General features: G+C 37.7%; 1 protein-coding gene across 3 annotated transcripts in view; it reads right to left on the minus strand.

Annotated features, from left to right (window-relative positions):
- The window catches only part of MICU3 (mitochondrial calcium uptake family member 3), a 42,633-nt gene extending 24,218 nt beyond the window's left edge, over window positions 1–18,415 (minus strand). Inside the window, exons 1-4 of one of the 3 annotated variants that reach the window (XM_060778560.2) lie at window positions 18,047–18,415; window positions 3,566–3,719; window positions 1,785–1,816; window positions 201–279 (exon numbers count right to left, since the gene is read on the minus strand). In XM_060778560.2, coding sequence (XP_060634543.1) covers window positions 201–279; window positions 1,785–1,816; window positions 3,566–3,719; window positions 18,047–18,346 — 565 coding nt within the window. In that variant the 5' untranslated portion in view covers window positions 18,347–18,415. The remainder of the gene's footprint in view (window positions 1–200; window positions 280–1,784; window positions 1,817–3,565; window positions 3,720–18,046) is intronic. The other 2 variants (XM_060778561.2, XM_060778559.2) reach the window with 2 other exon arrangements.
- Between the last annotated feature and the right edge of the window lie 587 nt (window positions 18,416–19,002).

Raw genomic sequence — 19,002 nt, forward strand, 5'->3', positions numbered from 1 at the left:
ACAGAACCTATCTTGTTCGTAACTTGGGGACTGCCTACCTGTGTGGCAATACAAGCGGAGAGTTAGATCAACAACTGTGCCCTTGTAACTATTTCCTTTCATGTGCATGACAGCTCTTTGGACTGAGGTGGTATTTCTTGACATTTGTGTCATTGAGCAAGCTATCAAATTTCATCACTGTTTCAAATAATTCATAGTACCTTTCTCCCGGAGATTCCGAAAAAGTTTAGATGATCCTTTCCAAACTGGTGGAGTTTCTAGAAGTATCTGATTCAATTCCTGCAAAATGATCAGGGTGGGGAAATACTGAATATACAGTACTGACACAGTGGCACTGGAATCCTATCCTAGAATCAAAAAATCATAGAGTTTGAAGAGACCACATGGGCCATCCAGTCCACCCCCTGCCATGGAGAAAAAGCACAACCAAAGCACCCCTAACAGATGACAATACAATCTCTGTTTGAAAGCCTCCTTAGAAGGAGCCTCCATCAAACCTTATTTGGAAGTTTTTTCAATGAAAGGCAGTGGGACTTTGTTCTATATACACTATATATATACACACACACCCTTTTAATTCACTAAATATTGATTGATTGACTAAATATTGATTGATTGACTAAATATTGATTGAGTAAAATCAGATGAAGAGTTTGTAAAAATACGCAGGAAAAAAGAAACCCATGGAGAGCCTTCTTTTGCCAGTTTTCTCTTCTGCTCTGCCTTGTATTTTTACAGTATTCACTCTTTGTCTTTTGCACTTGAAGCAGTTTTCTACTATTGACTTCCCTCAATGTTGATTCTTCTTATTATTTTATTATTATGTAGAATTTGGATTGAGTTGAGTTCATGAATGAGCTTATTTCTCATGACTACTCATGCCCTATATAACACCAATCCACCTAATGCCAAATATCTCAACTTTTATATAGTTGAAGATAGCAGTGAATTTTTAAGATCCTTAATTGAAAATGTTGAAGAAAAGTATCGCTTCCTGTTTTCCTGCATGCAAAATATGTGGTTGGGAATGCAGAGGCAGGAAAGTGACAGAAGTTCAGTTGTGCAGAAAAATATTCTGCATAAATTAAAAACGCTCTAAAAAATCTGAGCTTAAGAATCCTTTGCTCAATTTACTGACACATCTTTGCAGCCATCCACTTGCTGTACTTGCAGTGGATCAGCATTAAGTGGAAAAAAACTCCTTGTTAATCCTTAACAAACATAGTAGTTAGCGAAGTGTTCATAAAAATGCTGGCTGCCATTATGCAAACCTATTATGGAGTTTGTAGTCAAAGGACAAAAAGAGACCCTTGGAAAGAGCCAGTAACAAAATATGCTTTCCTAAAGTCACCAGTGACAACCTGTCATTCTCTGTAAATCCCACAGCCTGGGCCTGCTCTAATGTTTTGATTACCAAGTTATTAAATGATAATGTAACAAATTAAAGTTCGATATTTAGTGTATATTCTAGTAAATTTTTTTTTCAATTTTTACTTTTTTTCATGTCAGGAGTGACTTGAGAAACTGCAAGTCGTTTCTGGCATGAGAGAATTGGACATCTGTAGGACGTTGCTCAGGGAACGCTGGGATGTTTTGATGTTTCACCATCCTTGTGGGAGGCTTTTCTCATGTCCCCACATGGGAAGCTGGAGCTGACAGAGGGAGCTCATCCGCTCTCTCCCCAGATTCGAACCTCTGACCTGTCCTGCTGGCACAAGGGTTTAACCCACTGCGCCACTGGGGGCTCCTATTTTTTAGCTGTGTAAATCAAAACTGAAACTCACCTGCTTTGAAAGAGACTTCCACTGCTTTGGTTCTAAAAAGAATACAAAAATATCCCTTTAAACAAAAATTAATGCCATGCTTCTATATACTGCTAAATTGATCAACAGTCATCATGAATATTGCTTTTCCAGCATTTAAATCATATGATGGAAAACATATTATTAAGCCTATACTACTCAAGTAGGCTCAATAATATGTTTTAGTAATATGGTTTAAATGCTGGGAAAGAAATATTTATCATTTAGATAACATCTAATTGGGATGTCATAAAAATATTTTGATGCATATTGTTAACTAGTAAATCAAATACAGTTGTCTTTAATGTTGATTTATAGTTAATCTTCACCTCTCCAACAGAGAAGAGATTTGAATATCAGAAAACTGCTAATAATGGACTTAATAATTTAATCAAAATTTATTTGGATTTGGCATTGTAAAAAGGTTCTCCTCACATGAGAATAGTTCAGGAATCTGTGCCATCTCAAGAATTTATTGAATTCCAGGAACACATTTTTCAATGCAATACATAGATGGAAGCGTATTCAATAAATAATTTTGCGGCCCTTAGGGGCTATTTTTGGCCCACATTTTGCCTCATATCTACAGAGGAACAATCCACAATTCTCACCCAGTCAAGCCCTGTAAAAGGCATGCCTTTTCACAATCTTTTGCAAGTTAAACTTCTGACAACATAGATGCATTATATGCCAACATATATATTTTTTACTGATTCTTTTCAAATAATTTCTCAAATGCTGCCTTTGTCACATACCATTTAAATTATTTTCTTGATGGTTATGCTAAAGCGGGCTTGCACAACCTGGGACTCCAATACTCAGAAGCACTAGTCAGCTGATCCAATGATCAGGAATTATGGATGTTGAAGTCCATAACATTTGGAAGACCACAGGTTGTGCAGGCCTGTTATAAAGTACAGTCAGTGATTAAATATTCACAATGCCCTTTGTCCACTTGAACTTCTTGTTTTTCTCTCTCTCCTTACTTTATTGTTATTTGCCTATTTTAGATAGCAAGGTCCTTGGGAAAGTGACTACTCTATTTGTACAGGGTCCAAATATTTTGAAGGCACCAGGAAGATGATATTGGAAACAGAGCACTGAGAATTTGAATAAGAAACTGACAAGAAAAAAAAGCGTGTCCCATGGGTTGTATTTCAGAGGGAGGCAAGATTGAGTTCTGAGTGCTCCTTGCCTAAGAACCCCCTCTATAATATTAATGTGTTTACTCTGAATCAAATCAAATCAAATCATTTATTTCAGTCATAGACCAGCACAGGAAATAGAAATCACATTTCATACAAAGTTGGTACGTTTAGTACATTAAAAATATAAATATAACTACTGAAGCACAATGTGGGTGAGGGAGCGGAGGGGGAAACAGGGTAAAAACATACAATGCACAGATCCATCACCAAATTGTAGATTCAGGGAAGATGATTACTGGACACACAGTTAACTTTTGGGACTAGCCATGCCCTGACGGATTTTGTATGCTGCTGCACAGAACTTTGAATCAACAGGCTATCTGAAGGCCCATACATAAGTACAAAAGGCAGCATACAAGCAAAAACAAGTTAATATTATATTTTTGTGATTTATAGAAACTTTCTAAAGTTCACTGGCTTCAAGTTTGGCAATGCTCATGCTAATATATAATGGTAGAGACTTAGGTCTGTAAACATAACCAACACAAAAGGGGAAACAGTAATTTAATGCATGTTCTTTATAACCTCTGGAGTGTGAGAGGGTACCATACTTACGTCTTGGTTCATCATTTGAAACAGACTGAATGAAGTCATATGGTGTCATGAACAGTTGCCCTTCAAATTCTAAACTGGAAAACATACGAAACCGCTGCTCCCGGGAAGTTGCATAGAGATCCAGATCTTCATAATCTGGTCTACCATCTGTGGTCTTTTATAAAGACAAAAGAATTCAATAGTTTATTAGTTGTTTTGAACCCTGTCTTTTTAAAAAAAGGTTTTCCTCTGTAGTTTCTATCTTACACTCTAAACTGGTTCATGTTTTCTTCACAACCTTTCCAAAACATCCCTTTCTGAATTCATAATTATCGTTTTTTCTTTTCTCATCAATAATTTTATCTTTGTTTTTGTTTATTCGTTCAGTCACTTCTGACTCTTCATGACCTCATGGTCACTTAACTGCATGAAAATGTGGCATTCATGTACAAGCAATTTGACTATAAAAATGCCATTGGTTAAGGAAATTTTTAATGGTTCTGATTTTTTTCTATCATTATGGATGTATACATGTATACATGTTACAAGGCAGCAAGCCAAGAAATTTATTGATAAAGAAGGACTTAGACAAAATTTATTTCTTTTTCTCCCCTGTAAAGCAGTTTGTAAAACAGAGAGAGGATTTCCCTTCCACCAAGTATCATGTTTAGTACTGTTATGAATGTACGTTGCTCTGGGATAAAAAACGGCAGAAGTGTGCCCAAGCCATGCAGATTCCAAGTTTTTTTGTGAGGCTTAAATAAAATCACACCTGACAGGCTCTGCAATATGACCCAGGAATGGACAAAAGCACTGCTGAGGTAATGGACAAGAGTCAATAAGTATCCAATTTCTATTCTTATTTCTGGAAATTATCTGAATTCAAATCACTTAGTAATTAAACACAAACTCAAAAACTATCATGAAACCATATCCCTATCAAAAGCTGTAAAGACTTGTGTTTACTAATCTTGACAATCTTGCAGTGATGTTGTCTTTTGTTATAGCTCAGCACCTTTACAAAACTGGTCATTGACACTTCTCTCAGGCAAATTATCATAAACGTCTGATTTAAACTATTATCTTCTTATAGATAACAAATTTTAGTATTCAGATTCAGGATTACAACACATTCACATTAAAGCTTACCAGAGATATTACCCTATCTGTTCAACTACAGTAATATCACACTAATAAGGAAATAGTATAGATATTTAGATAATCTGTTTTCCCAGAGCAATCCCACTGACACCAGTCTGATCATGTGAACATGTACTCAAAAGCCAAGGCTGCTGATTTCAATGTGATTTACTTCTAGGTAACTAGATATAGATTTTTTTTGCCTAAAGAATACAATATTTTTTCAATGCATATAATTTACTAATCAGCAATCCATCATCAGACTTCTCCATTATATCTCACATGATTTTCTATCATTTAAACATTCAGATAGCAAACGTAAAACAGTAATATTGTTTCTACTTGTTAACAGAACCCACCAAAGTTGCCATCGCTGATAGAACTTAAACCCACTCTCCCACCAAAGCTTCCAGTTTTGGCCCATTTGACAAAAGAGAAATACACCAGCATTAGGCAAATCCCCAGCAAAATTTCTCCATCACACACAAAAGACTATGCAGTTTACAGTAGTTCGAATTTCGTGTTTTATGGGACTAAAATTTAATTATTCCATTCTAAAAATTGGAAAAGTAAATAATTCTATTTGGATATATCTTTTTCATCCAAGTAAAGTTCATGTTTCTAAGTCCAAATCTTATCAAAAACTAGTAATCAAGCATTAGTGCCATTTCAATATTCTACCATTGTGATTAAAGTTAACAATAAAGTTTCCAAGCTAGTAGAAATTATAAAATTCTTTTCTGAAAATTTTACAGCAGATTTATGTAGTCAATTTGAGATAAATCAAAATTCAGAAAAGCTTCAGGAAGAAAAAGTAAACATTAAGTCCCTAGCATCTGAGATCATCAGATATGTATATTATTGTTGAGAAGTCATGTTCTTGGCCTGGTTCGGATATTTTCAGTGGTATTATTTATGAAGGAAAGTTTAAGAGTTCAGAAAATGGGTGGTGGTGGAGGGCATCTAAGTGTGAAATTTTCAAACCTGCATTGGCCAAATAAGCTCTAGAAACAGTATATAGGTATTGTTGTGGCTATCAGATAAAAATAAAAATGAAACATCAGAAGCTGTTAGAAATCAAATTCATACCAAGGGAATATGAAAAATTAAAATTGCAATTATGTTTTCATTGTTTATGAAAATTATCCTAGGACTTTGCTAACTTGGGCCCCTTCTACATTGCCCTATAACCAAGGATCTCATCCCAGATCATCTGTTTTAAACTGGACTATATAAATCCCCACTGCCAGGCAACCTGGGATAAACAGATAATCTCAGATCAGATCCTGGGATATAGGGCAATGTGGAAGGGGCCTGAGTTACACTGACAGACTAGGATCCAACTGATGCTGAGAAATTCAAAGCGTATTCACATCAATGGATAGAGAGACTTCAACTTTTTCTCCACTTCTGCCATATATGGAGCAATGAATGAACTGAATGTGCACTTCAGACCATTCTGCTGAGAATCAAGGGAACGTTCTTGCATGAATTCATACAGAACTGCAGTTGCTCATACATTATGGTTCTAGATTGCTGAATGCAGAAAGGTGGGATACACACAGAATAACTGGCCTCAATGAATATTAACATTAGGACTGAATATGCACACCAAGAAAGGGAATGTACATACTATTAAAGGCAATTTGTCTTTAATAACACTGCCATTTAAAGCAATTGGCTAGATTACAATCCGATTATCTATCTATCTTATCTATACCTACTTAGGTCCCTTCCACACAGCTGTATAACATCCACATTTAACTGGATTATATAGCAGTGTGGACTCAGATAATCCAGTTCAAAGCGGATTCTGTGGGTTATCTGCCTTGATATTCTGGGTTATATGGCTATGTGGAAGGGCCTTTAGATGGGCTGTAATATAGGGCTGGATCTACACTGCCATATAATCCGGGTTATCAGATCAGATAATCCAGATGATCTGCTTTGAACTGGATTATCTGAGTCTACACTGCCATATAATCAAGTTCAAAACAAGGCAATCTGGATTTTATATGGCAATGTAGATGGGTCCTGGGTCAATCCTCTTTGCAGATTATGTACTGTAGGGACAGGATTGAGATATTCATTTAGAAACTCTTAACTGATAAAAAGTGGCTTCTAATCAATCAATAGATTTTTGAGTTTTTATGCACAGACTTCCAAAACCTATGAGCATTAAGCAAAGTTTATGCCAGACAAATCTTGTTAATTTTTTAGGTGCCCCTTCTGAAGAGCAGCATCCTTGTTGGTTTTTTACACCAAAAACAGAATGCTTCTTCTAAAACAGGGCTTCTTGCAGCATGTCTAAATATCAGCTGAAGGCCATAAAGAAAGCATTTGTTTCAGAATAATTATTTTGCCCATGTGCAAATTTATTTAAAAAAAATCATATGAATAAACTTTTTTGGGTAAGAATTTAATTATGAATTAAAAATAAAAATACAAATTCAATTTTTAAAAGAGCAAGCATATCACTGTTATAGAATCCATTACTGTTCAGTATATTTTAGTGCAACTCTTAAAACTACAGCTATTTCTCACATTGAGTTAAATTCCAGTAAAGCATAACATCATTTTCTTCCTAGATTTAAAAAAGAAGAAACAAATGGTTCATTGCCAAGAGCTGATCTCATGTTTCCTTAAGGTCATCATTTCAAAAGGTTGGCTCTAAAGAGAGACAGAAAAATGTGATTTTCCCACGGAGAAAGCGGCTGAACACCAGATAAAAGATCTACTGCATGGAAACTGATGCCAAGAGTGGCTAAAAGATGTAACTACACAATTAGATCCATTATCAATAATGCAAACCTGTGCTTCTCAACCAGTGATACTTGAACCACTGATATAGAAGTACCGTAATTTACGTGAGCAACAAGTGTCAAAGATTTATTCTCAATAAGAGTACAGATTTTTAATTTATGAATCATTAAAATCTATTATATGGATTGTTTGTTTATTGTCTTATGGACATTTGGGGAGATGGTGGCAGGGTAGAAAATAAAGTTTTATTATTATTATTATTATTATTATTATTATTTTACTGACACAAAAACACAGTATGTCACAGCATACTAGATTTATTATTATTATTATTATTATTATTATTTCTATTCTTTGCACAGCAGTAACATTTATGTTCAACAACATCACTGCAGTCCTCCCTTACTGATGGAGTTTTTATTTTTGTTGGTGTTTACTCTCAATAATACTACTGCAATTTTCATGCCTTTAAAATACAAATTATAAATATAGCACTGCAAATACATGAATGTCCTTTTAAGAAAAAGAAGATTTTTGTTTTTTCTCATGGTAAGACCCACATTCATTGATATTATTATATTTACGATTAACACCCTATTGATGTATTCCTAGTCCAAAAAAACCTTAAATAAAAATCAATAAAAATCATTTATTATTATATTTATTTATATGCTTTATCTCTCCCGAAGGTTAGTGATACCTATCCTATAAAAGGTTAAGAACAATTAGTAATCATTTGTATAGTTTTAACATTTTTGTTTATTTGCTGATGCATTAATATATGGCATTGAATTGTTGCCTTTGTAAGGCCACCCTGAGTCCACTTCAAGGTTGAGAAGGGCAGGATATAAATGTAGCAAATAAATAAATTCTATTTAATCTACATTATTATATTAAAATGTCTGTAAGTCTGAATTAATTATCATTGCAGAATTGTTACAAGTGAAATAAATAATCCAAATGAAATTCTGAATTCTAAGATGACTATACAAGGGTCAAAAAATACTATCACCAAAATACTCTAATCTGTTAATCTAAAGAAATGAGGAAATAAATCTGAAATTCCATGGTGCATTTTATACTTGACCCAAATAACTGAAACACTGACTATTAAAAACACATTCTTTCCAAAATGTTAAGGAAATTATAATGTTCACTTTTAAGCCAAATACTTTGATCTAAGTTTGTTATAAACACGTTTTTTTTTTCATTTTAAAAGAGCAATTTTCACATTCCTTGCTACAAAGTAGGTTTGTTTGAAATTAGTGTGATTCTGTACAAATAAAAGAAATTATGGAGAAAACACAGTTCCAAAAATTGTGCTTGTCTTGGCTTCAGGCTAACATCGTATGCTCCCAAGTAGATAAAAGTGTTATAATTTTGTTGGCGTGCTGGGTGGCCAAGAGGTTAAACATCACATTCTTACTAGTGTGGGAAAATCCCAAAGTAGACAAACTGTTTTAGCATTAACCAAACTCTGAAGTACAGATTACTTGTAATTCCTGTGTCATTTGATTGTTCTTAATTATATGATTTCAAATAAAGGTTGTAAAACACTGAAACTCGATTTTCTAACACAACTTGAAAGAAAAAAAAGATAATTTAAGTAAAAAATATTGCAATTAAGAGTTATTCAGATTTTTCCCCAAAAAATTCTTATTACTATCAATCAGTTACTGTATATTTATTCTTACATCATCGTATTGTCAGAGCATTTTAAGCCTTTGATGCAACACAATTTCTACTCTCTTACATTGCAACCCTTGAAATTTCTGTATTATAGGGATCCTTGACATACAAATATATAGTTGAAGATTCTGGGGAAGAGGGAATGGATCTTTCATCTGTTTTCTAGTCAGATGATCCCAGCATGTTCCTGAGGAATGTATGTATGATAAGCAACTTCCTTTGTGCCTTCTTGATACAGGGTTTGTTAAGACAGGGAATTGTCCAGAACCATGTATACTCATGTATAAGATGTCATGAATAGCAGGCCCGTAGCCAGGATTTTGGTTCGGGGGGGGGGGGGCTGAGTCTGAATGAAAGAGAGTCTACCCTAGCAAACCTTTTGTATCGTTACCCCAATACCCCCATGCATATGGGATATATTAAGCATGGTGATCAGATCATGATATAAATAAACATAACAGTTTAAATAATGTACCAGTAAGGCCTTCTTGCGGACCACCATGAGAATTTTGGGGGAGGCTGAAGCCCCCAAGCCCCCCCCCCCCCCGGCTACATGCCTGATGTATAGGTCTAGGGCAGGTATGGAGTTGAAATTATGAATTTTGAAATGACCAATGGATAAATTGAGAGAGGAAAGCAACAACACTATCCAGCTACTGCTTTCACTATTTCCCAGCACAGGCATCCAAAAAGACCAGAAGCAATGCCACCACAGAGAGTAGAAGTGGGGGGGGGGGGGGGTCAGTGCTTTTTTTAGATTGTCCCAAGATAGACTAATAAACACTTGATTTTCTCTACTCAATGTAAAGAAGGGAATAGTTCTTTTCTTTGATAAATTAGAGAAAACTACTCACACTGATCCATGGGTAAGTCAACCCAGCTTTTTAGCGTTAATTTTCTTACTAAATTTTCTAGACTTATACATGAGTATATAGGATAATACTAAACCACAATTTAGTCCTACAAGAATGAATGTTCTCAATGGGGCTCACCAATGACCTCATCCACTCCTGCAGAGTTGTAACATAGGAGCATGAAAAACTTCATTTCAGAATACCACAGCTTGCCATGCCATCCATACAGGAACAGATTGAAGCTAATCTTAACTATGGTTAACCAAAACCTAGCATATTCATCCTACTATTTTCTTACAACCATACTGTAAGGCTTATATGATGCACAATTGTAATGTAAAACAGAACTGAAATCTTCTACTCATGTTGGTGCTGCGAAAGAGAATGGGGGGTGGGTATCATTCCTTGTTATGCATAATGCTAAATCCCGATTTAGTGTGACATCAAAGTCTTGGCAAGGTATACATCTTAATACATCAACCTGTATCTGCTGCATGTACATATTGTTTTTCTTAAAAAGTTGGCAATGCACATTATTTCTCATAAAATAGATAAAATGTGTTTTTCCTTGTCAATAACTAAATATAATTTAATTTACAATCTTAAGAAATGGGGTTACAAAGTGGAATCCACGACATGAGAGTGTGGAGAAGAGCAAACCTCTGACCATCTGCTGCAATGCAACCTAAGCCCTGCTACATGCACAATGGAGGACCTCCTTGCGGCAACACCAGAGGCACTCCAAGTGGCCAGCTACTGGTCAAAGGACATTTAATCAACTACCAAGCTTGCAAACTTTGTGTTTTGTCTGTCTGTTTGTTTGTTTTGTTAAAAACGTAATACAAATGTCTGGTTGCTCCTGGCACGATAAATAAATAAATAAATTTTATTTACTTTGGAATATTGCCCCATTGGCAAAATTCTTTCCCCACAGTGTTTCTAGTTTGAGCTTTGCACATTTCAATGAATACATTTACTCAAACAATGAATATGTTTGTTTTAAAACGAACCATAGCTCCAAACTCACTTAACCAGTTGGTAATAGTTTGAGGTTTAGGAACCATTTTTAAAAAAAAAGTAGCTTCTGTCAAGCTATATACTCGTAGAAAACAATTGTTCCAACAAACCTAGGATTGTTTCTAGCATCTTTTCTGTAAACAAAAATATAAATGTAACAAAAAAGGTTGATTCTAAAAACATTTATCCAGGTAAATTATTTGGACTATATAGGATACAAAATGTTTGATTGTATGGAATGAGAATTCCTTAACCAGAAATCCAAAATGCTCCAAAATTGTACACATGATGCAACTGAGATAGTAACACGCTTGCTTTTTCATATACAAATTTTGTTTCATGCACAAAATTATTAAAATATTGTGTTTTAAATTACACCCACAGTATTTGTATACAGTATATTTGAAAAAAAAAGAATTCTATGTTTAAACTGGGGTCTCATCTCCAAGGTTATTGCACTATGAATGGGCACAAATTCCAAAATCCCCAAAAATCTGAAATCCAAAACATTTCTGGTCCCAAGCATTTTGAATAAACCAGTATTCTACTATTACTCTATGATACAAAGGAGCCATCATATTTCTGATCTTTTCTCAAAAAATTAAAACACCTGTGTTTCATTATCTCAAAGTGCTACAAATTGCTTGATTAAAGAAGGTTTTCAATCAAAACAAAATAGCCAAATATATAAAAAAGGACAAGAAGGCATGCTTGATGCTTTCATCCATGATGACTTTGGGTCTAGTGATGTGAAATCTGCAAGGTATTTTGTTGTGCTAGTTTGTGGTGTGAATTTTCCTTACATCAATGAATGTTGCTCTTACATTCCTTCCAACACACATCTCTGTTCCCACAGTTTTCAGTAACTTTCCATAGAGTGTAATAAACTGAGTTTTCAAGTATAATTATATATACTGATGTATAAATTCACTTCATGTATAAGCTGAGGGCAGGTTTAGAAGTCAAATTATGTGCATATGACAAACAGTTATTTTCCTCTCCGAAAAATGCCCAGAGGGAACATGCTAAGGAAGCACTAAAGAGAAGGAGAGGATCTGTTTATCTGGAGGACTAGAATTGGGGATGTGTGTAAATTACATTGCTGATCTTCAGAGGCCTACATTTATACAAATACAGATAGAAAAGGAATACAAAATGAAGAAAAAGAATGAAATAGGGGGAGAAGAGTTAGGGTTAGGAAGATGTCTTGACCCTAAACCAGTGCCTGTCATCAGTAATGGACTGGATTAGGGCAAACAAATTGAAATTTAATCCAGATAACACAGAGGTACTCCTGGTCAGTCGGAAGGCAGATTCAGCCTGTGCTGATTGGGGTTACACTCTTCCTGCTTCTTGGGGGTTGGACTGGATGGCCCTCGAAGCCTCTTCTAACTCTATGATTCTATGACACAGGTCTGTAATTTGGGGGTCCCTCCTGGACTCAGCACTGAACCTGGAGGTCCGGGTATCGGTGGTGACCAGGAGGGCCTTTGCACAATTAAAACTTGTGCGTCAATAGGTTTTCCCAGTTTTTTTGTGGTAAAATTATGTGAATCGGCTTATATTCGGATCGGCTTATACTTGAGTATATACGGTAGATTAAATCAATAATTTATCAATTAATTCCAAGCTTTGATTATATGCATCAATAACTTAAAACAAAATAAAAAAACTCATGTTGCTTATGCTCAAGCAAACAACAGTGCTGAAAGCTATAGGCAGTCCCAGAGTTACAAACATCTGACTTATAAACAATATAGATAAGAATGAGAGTGAGATAACAGGAAGTGAGAGAAATCTATCCCTGGAAAGGAAAATTCACTTCTGAAAGAATTATCATGGGAAAAATGTGTCCCAACGGAAGCTTTCTCGCCAATCCTTGTTTCCACAACAAGCCATTTTTTTCAAAGTCCAATTATGACAGGGACAGAAAGTGAGGTGAAATCTTTTGAAAAGGAGCACATACAGCAAAACAAACACCTCTGGGGCGTTAACTCTTCCCTATGCTATCCAAAGCATGCATGCGTGTGTGTGTGTGTGACTGGAGTTACACTTTAAAAATCTACCTGTCTCAACTTACATATAAAATCAAGAACAAATCTACAGAACCTATCTTGTTTGTAACTTGGGGATTGCCTGTATTTTGCTACTTCTGACAATCAAGTACAACACAAAGAGAGAAGAATTCTATTATGAAATATTTCTCTCAAGCCAGATGGCGGCACTATATAACTGCATCACATAAACTTCACATAGAAAAGCTCTCATAATGCAAAAGGTCTCAACTGTCTAAAACATTAGACAATTAGCAGTGATTTAATATTATTTTTTTTAATATTTCTGAACCATTTGACTTTTTTATTTGCACTTCACATAGAGCTGTCAAAAATGCATCTATATTGACAAGCAAAACACTATTAGCAGACATGTGATAGCCACCTTTGTAAGGCTGCAGTGTAAATTACTATTATTATACATTAATAGTTGTAAAGATAGTGTGTTCTAGTGATCTAAAATCTTTATTTCCTTGGTCACCTTGAGTATTCACCATTACATAAAGAAAGCTAATGACATGCTGTAAACCGCAACTCAGATTTCAAAATCATTAACATAAATCAACTGGTAACTCAATATATTTTCCCTGCCAAGGTCAGCTTTATAAAGTGGATAAAAATAATCTGTCCAGTAGATATCTTCCCCAGTTTGCAAAATCCTTCTTCCACATGTGACTGTCTGAACATGATGTGGCATATCACCTGACAAAGTGGGGGTAAAGAGTAAGAAGGATTTGCAACTGGGTACACTCTAATATCCACTTTAGGGCTATCTCTGGCAAAGTATAAGAGAGTTTTTAGAACAATAAAAGGCATATCAAACCACACATAGAGCAAATGTCTCTTACGTGGTATGAAAAATGCAATGGAAAAGTATGAGAAACCATCACATGCTACTAAAATGAAGCAGATTTGTGCAAACATCAAATGGAGGTTGAAATTATGACATGGAGGCGACTGGAAAGTTTTTTGGCAGAAGCATAGAGAAATCACTTCCAATTAATACATTAGTTGATCGATTAAAAGACTTTTCAGCTTTTAAAGTGTGGGATGGGGTGCAGCATTGTTGTAATTAAACTGTTTTTAAATGTTTTACATTTATTGTTTAACGTTGGCCCTCTGTATCTACTGTTTTTGCATCCATGAATTCCACTATTCACTGCTTGAAAATATTTTTTAAAATTCTAAAAGCAAACCTTGATATATAAGCAATGTCATTTTACTACACCATTGTATATAACAGGACTTGAACATCTGTGTGTTTTGGTATCCACAGGGATGAGTACTCAAACTGTATTTTAACTGAATTGTTTTAAGAAGTGTTAACTCATTTAGTTCTATTTTAACATTTATCTTCTGTATGTTTCTAACTGTATTACTGGGGTGGGTGGGTAGTGGGATATAAATATAATAAGAAACACCATCCATTTTCTTACATGGCATCCCATACAGGCAGATATTGGCTCTATCAATAGACCATTTGATTCCGTTTCCAACCAGTACTGAAGAAACTGGTTTCACTGTACAGATGGAACCTGGATGGCGATAGCACGATATTAAAGGCATCCTTTTGTGGGGTTTTGTGGGAGGATGTTGCCTGGCTGCTGCAGGAAACAATCAGGGCCAGCTAACGCCTCCCAAGAAAGGATTCCCCCAGGCAGGAAGCAGTCAGACTTTGAAGCTGCAAGGCCATTCAATGCTAATCAAGGTGGCCAACTGCAAAATTCTCACCTGCCTCAAATAGACAAGAGTCCTTTCTCCCATCCTGGACATTCCAGATATATAAACCTAACTTGCCTAGTCTCCAACAGACCTCACAACCTCTGAGGATGTTTGCCATAGATGTGGGCAAAGCATCAGGAGAGAATGCTTCTGGAATATGGCCATACAGCCCGGAAAACCCACAGCAGCCCAGTGATTCTGGCCATGAAAGCCTTTGGCAACACAATTTAAAGTTAGCTTCGAACTGCAAATTGTCAGTGCAGACAGGGGCATGGTTGGATTGGCAAACTGGGGCTCCAATTACACTGACCATTTCATGCAGTTTGGAGTAGCCAGACAACAAATTCCCACAAAAACCCGTAAACGGAAGCCCTTAATGCGCATCAGTGCTCTGTAATCACCATCAAACTGGTTCCAGAACTTCCTATGGAATCAGCTGCACAGTAAAACCACGTTGAAAGTGCATTAAATGGTCAGTGGAGATGGGTTCAGGGATCATCTGCACAAACCACTTTCTTCCATACCAGTTTGAAAGCGCATTGAGTGGTCAGTGGAGATGGGTTTGGGACCATCTGCACAAACCACCTTTTTCTCACTGACATGAAACTACATTAAATGGTTAGTGTTGATGGGTTCAGGATCATTTCCACAAACAACTTTCTTCCATATTGGTTTGAAGTGCATTAAATAGTCAATGTAGATGGGTTTGGGGGTCATCTGCACAAACCATTTTCTTCCATATTGGTTGGAATGTGCACTTAATGGTTAGTGTAGATGGGTACAGGATTGTCTGCACAAACCGCTTCTTTCCACAATGGTCTCAAACTACATTAAATGGTTAGTGTAGATGAGTTGGGACTCATCTGCACAAACCACTTTCTTCCATAATGGTATGAAAGTGCATTTAATGGTAGTGTAGATGGGTTCAGGATCATCTGCACAAACAACTTTCTTTAATACCGGTTTGAATGTGCATTAAATGGTCAACGTAGATGGGTTTGGGGATCGGTGCAACCCATTTTCTTCCATACTGGTTTGAATGTGCATTGAATGGTTAGTGAATGAAGAGAGGGTCCAGGAAGGCAGTTCCATCTTGTCTCCTGCACTGTGCTTAATATAATATAATAATATAATATAATATAATATAATATAATATAATGTATATACATATAATATTGATAATATTATAATGTAATACAATATACTACTACTACTAATATGACAATATAATTATATATTTTATATTAAATGTAATATTACTAATAATATTACAGTATAATGTTATAGTGCAATATATAATATTAATATTGTGCTATGGTAATAATATAATATATTGCATTTACTTTTTACTTGTAAGCCACTCTGAGTCCCCTTCGGGGTGAGAGGGGCGGCATATAAATGTCGTAAATTTATAAAATAAATAAAATAGTGTAGATGGATTCAGGATCATCTGCACAAACCATCTTTTTCTTACTGGTATGAAACTACATTCGTTGGTTATTGTTGATGGGTTTGGGATCATCTGCACAAACCGCTTCCTTCTATACTGGTTTGAAACAACTTTAAATTATCAGTATAGATGGGTTGTGGGACCATCTGCACAAACCACTTTATTTCATACCGGTTTGAATGTGCATTAAATGGTCAACATAGATGGGTTTGAGGATCATCTGCAAAAACCACTTCCTTCCATACTGCTTTGAAACTACATTAAATGGTTGGTGTTCATGAGTTGGGGCTCATCTGCACAAACCACTTTCTTCCATAGTGGTTTGAAAGTGCATTAAATGGTTAATGTAGATGGGTTCTGGGATCATTTGCAAAAACCATTTTCTTCCAAACTGGTTTGAACGTACATTGAATGGTTAGTGTAGATGGTTCAGGATCATCTGCACAAACCGCTTCCTTCCATACTGGTTTGCAACTACATTAAATTATCAGTGTAGATGGGTTCTGGGATCATCTGCACAAACCACTTTCTTTCATGCTGGTCTGAAACTACATTGAATGGTTAGCAGGCCCATAGCCAGGATTTCGATTCGGGGGGGGGGGGGGGGGCTGAGTTTGTTTCGGGGGGGGGGGGCGAGTCTGAGTGAAAGAAGATCTACCCTAGCAAACATTTTGTATAGTTACCCCAATACCCCCATGCATAGGGGATATATTGAGTATGGTGATCAAATCATGATATGAATAAACATAACAGTTTAAATCAGGGGTCCTCAAACTAAGGCCCGGGGGCCGGATACGGCCCTCCAGGGTCATTTGCCTGGCCCTCGCTCAGTCTGAAACGACTTGAAAGCACACAACAACAACAACAATCCTATCTCATCAGCCAAAAGCAGGCCCACACTTCCAACTGAAATACTAATAAGTTTATATTTGTTAAAATTGTTCTTCATTTTAATTATTGTATTGTTTTAAAGTGTTTTTTGAACTACAAATAAGATATGTGCAGTGTTCATAGGAATTCATTCATGTTTTTTTCAAATTATAATCCGGCCCTCCAACAGTTTGAGGGACTGTGACCTGGCCCCCTGTTTAAAAAGTATGAGGACCCCTGGTTTAAATAATGCACCAGTAAGGCCTTTTTGCAAACCACCATGAGAATTTCGGGGGGGGGGGGGGGCTGAAGCCCCTCAAGCCCCCCCCCCCCCCGGCTACATGCCTGATGGTTAGTGTAGATGAGTTGGGGCTCATCTGCACAAACCACTTTCTTCCATAGCGGTATGAAAGTGCATTTAATGGCAGTGTAGATGGGTTCAGGATCATCTGCACAAACGTCTTTCTTCCATACTGGTTTGAATGTGCATTAAATGGTCAACTTAGATGGGCTTGGGAATCATCTGCACAAATCACTTCCTTCCATACTGCTTTGAAACTACATTAAATGGTTTGTGTAGATAGGTTTGGGAATAATCTGCACAAACCACTTCCTTCCACAATGATGGGCTCTTGTGCAAAGAGGCCAGCATAAGGAGGGGGCTCTCCTCCATCCAAGGCCTCTTCAACCTTACACTGGCATCTTCTCTCCTGAGTGACACGAAAGGGAGAGAAGGACAGAGACGCTGACCACAGCAATAGCTTTGCTGCCAGGCCGCCGCAGTGCAGAGGAGGCTGGAAAGAGATGGGTCCCCCTGACAGCATCCATAGCAGCAGCAGCAACAGCAGCCTTCACTCCCTCCCCGAGACCTGCCTCTCAGCAAGAGCGAGGGCCTAGGCGGGGCCTCCCCGTCTCCTCCTCCTCCTCCTCCCTTCGCACCTACCGCGGTCTCCTTGGCAGCCGCCGCCACAGGGATGGGCAGCAACCCCCGGCCCTCTGAGGGGCGTCCTTTGCCGCCTAACACCGCTTCCCGCTCGCCGTAGAAGCGCTGACAGACGAGCCAAGCCAGCGCTCCGCCGGCAGCTCCCGCCGCCGCCGCGCTCAGACCGCTCTTCGGCGCCGCCCGGTCCTTGCCTCTCGCGCTCCAGAGCAGCAGCAGGCGGCGCGGAGGCAGCTCGGAAGGAGGGGAGCAGCAGCACCACCGGCGCCGCCGCCACCGCAGCAGCACCCTCAGGGCTGCCATCGCCCACCGAGCCCCCAAGCGGCACCCAGCGCGCGCCGGCTGGCCAAGAAAGTGACAGCCGCGGCGGCGAAACCTCGCGAGAGCGGAGCCGCCGAGCGCGAGACGCGAGACCCGCGCTCCCCCCTCCCACTCTCTCTCTCTCTGAGTCCTCCTCCTGCCCACCGGCTGCCTCAGAGTCGCCTCAGCGCGAGACCCAGCCGCAGCTGTTCCTCTGAGGGCGTGTTTATACTGGCCTGGGAAGGCTTCGGCCCTCCACCTGTTTCGAACATCAACTCCCACACTCCAAAACACCTGGAGAGTCGAGGTTAGCCCCTGGCTGGATTATATGGTCATATAATGCAGATTGATATCATTGATAAGGACAGATTTACATTTTAGGCCTTAGTTTCCAGTTGAAAAATTACTTCTAATAGGGAAAACAGGATGCATGTAATAGAACTTGGCCATTTCAGCTCCTACAAACACATAGGGCCCTTCCACACAGTCCTATATCCAATGCCAGAGATACAGCATAATGGTGTAACATTTGAAAATGTTGACCATTTCTGCTACCTTGGCAGCCACCTCTCCACCAAAGTCAACATCGACACTGAAATACAGCACCGCCTGAGCTCTGCGAGTGCAGCATTTTTCCGAATGAAGCAGAGAGTTAAGTT

The sequence above is a fragment of the Anolis sagrei genome, chromosome 5, assembly GCF_037176765.1.
Source record: "Anolis sagrei isolate rAnoSag1 chromosome 5, rAnoSag1.mat, whole genome shotgun sequence".
NCBI classification, from domain to species: domain Eukaryota; kingdom Metazoa; phylum Chordata; class Lepidosauria; order Squamata; family Dactyloidae; genus Anolis; species Anolis sagrei.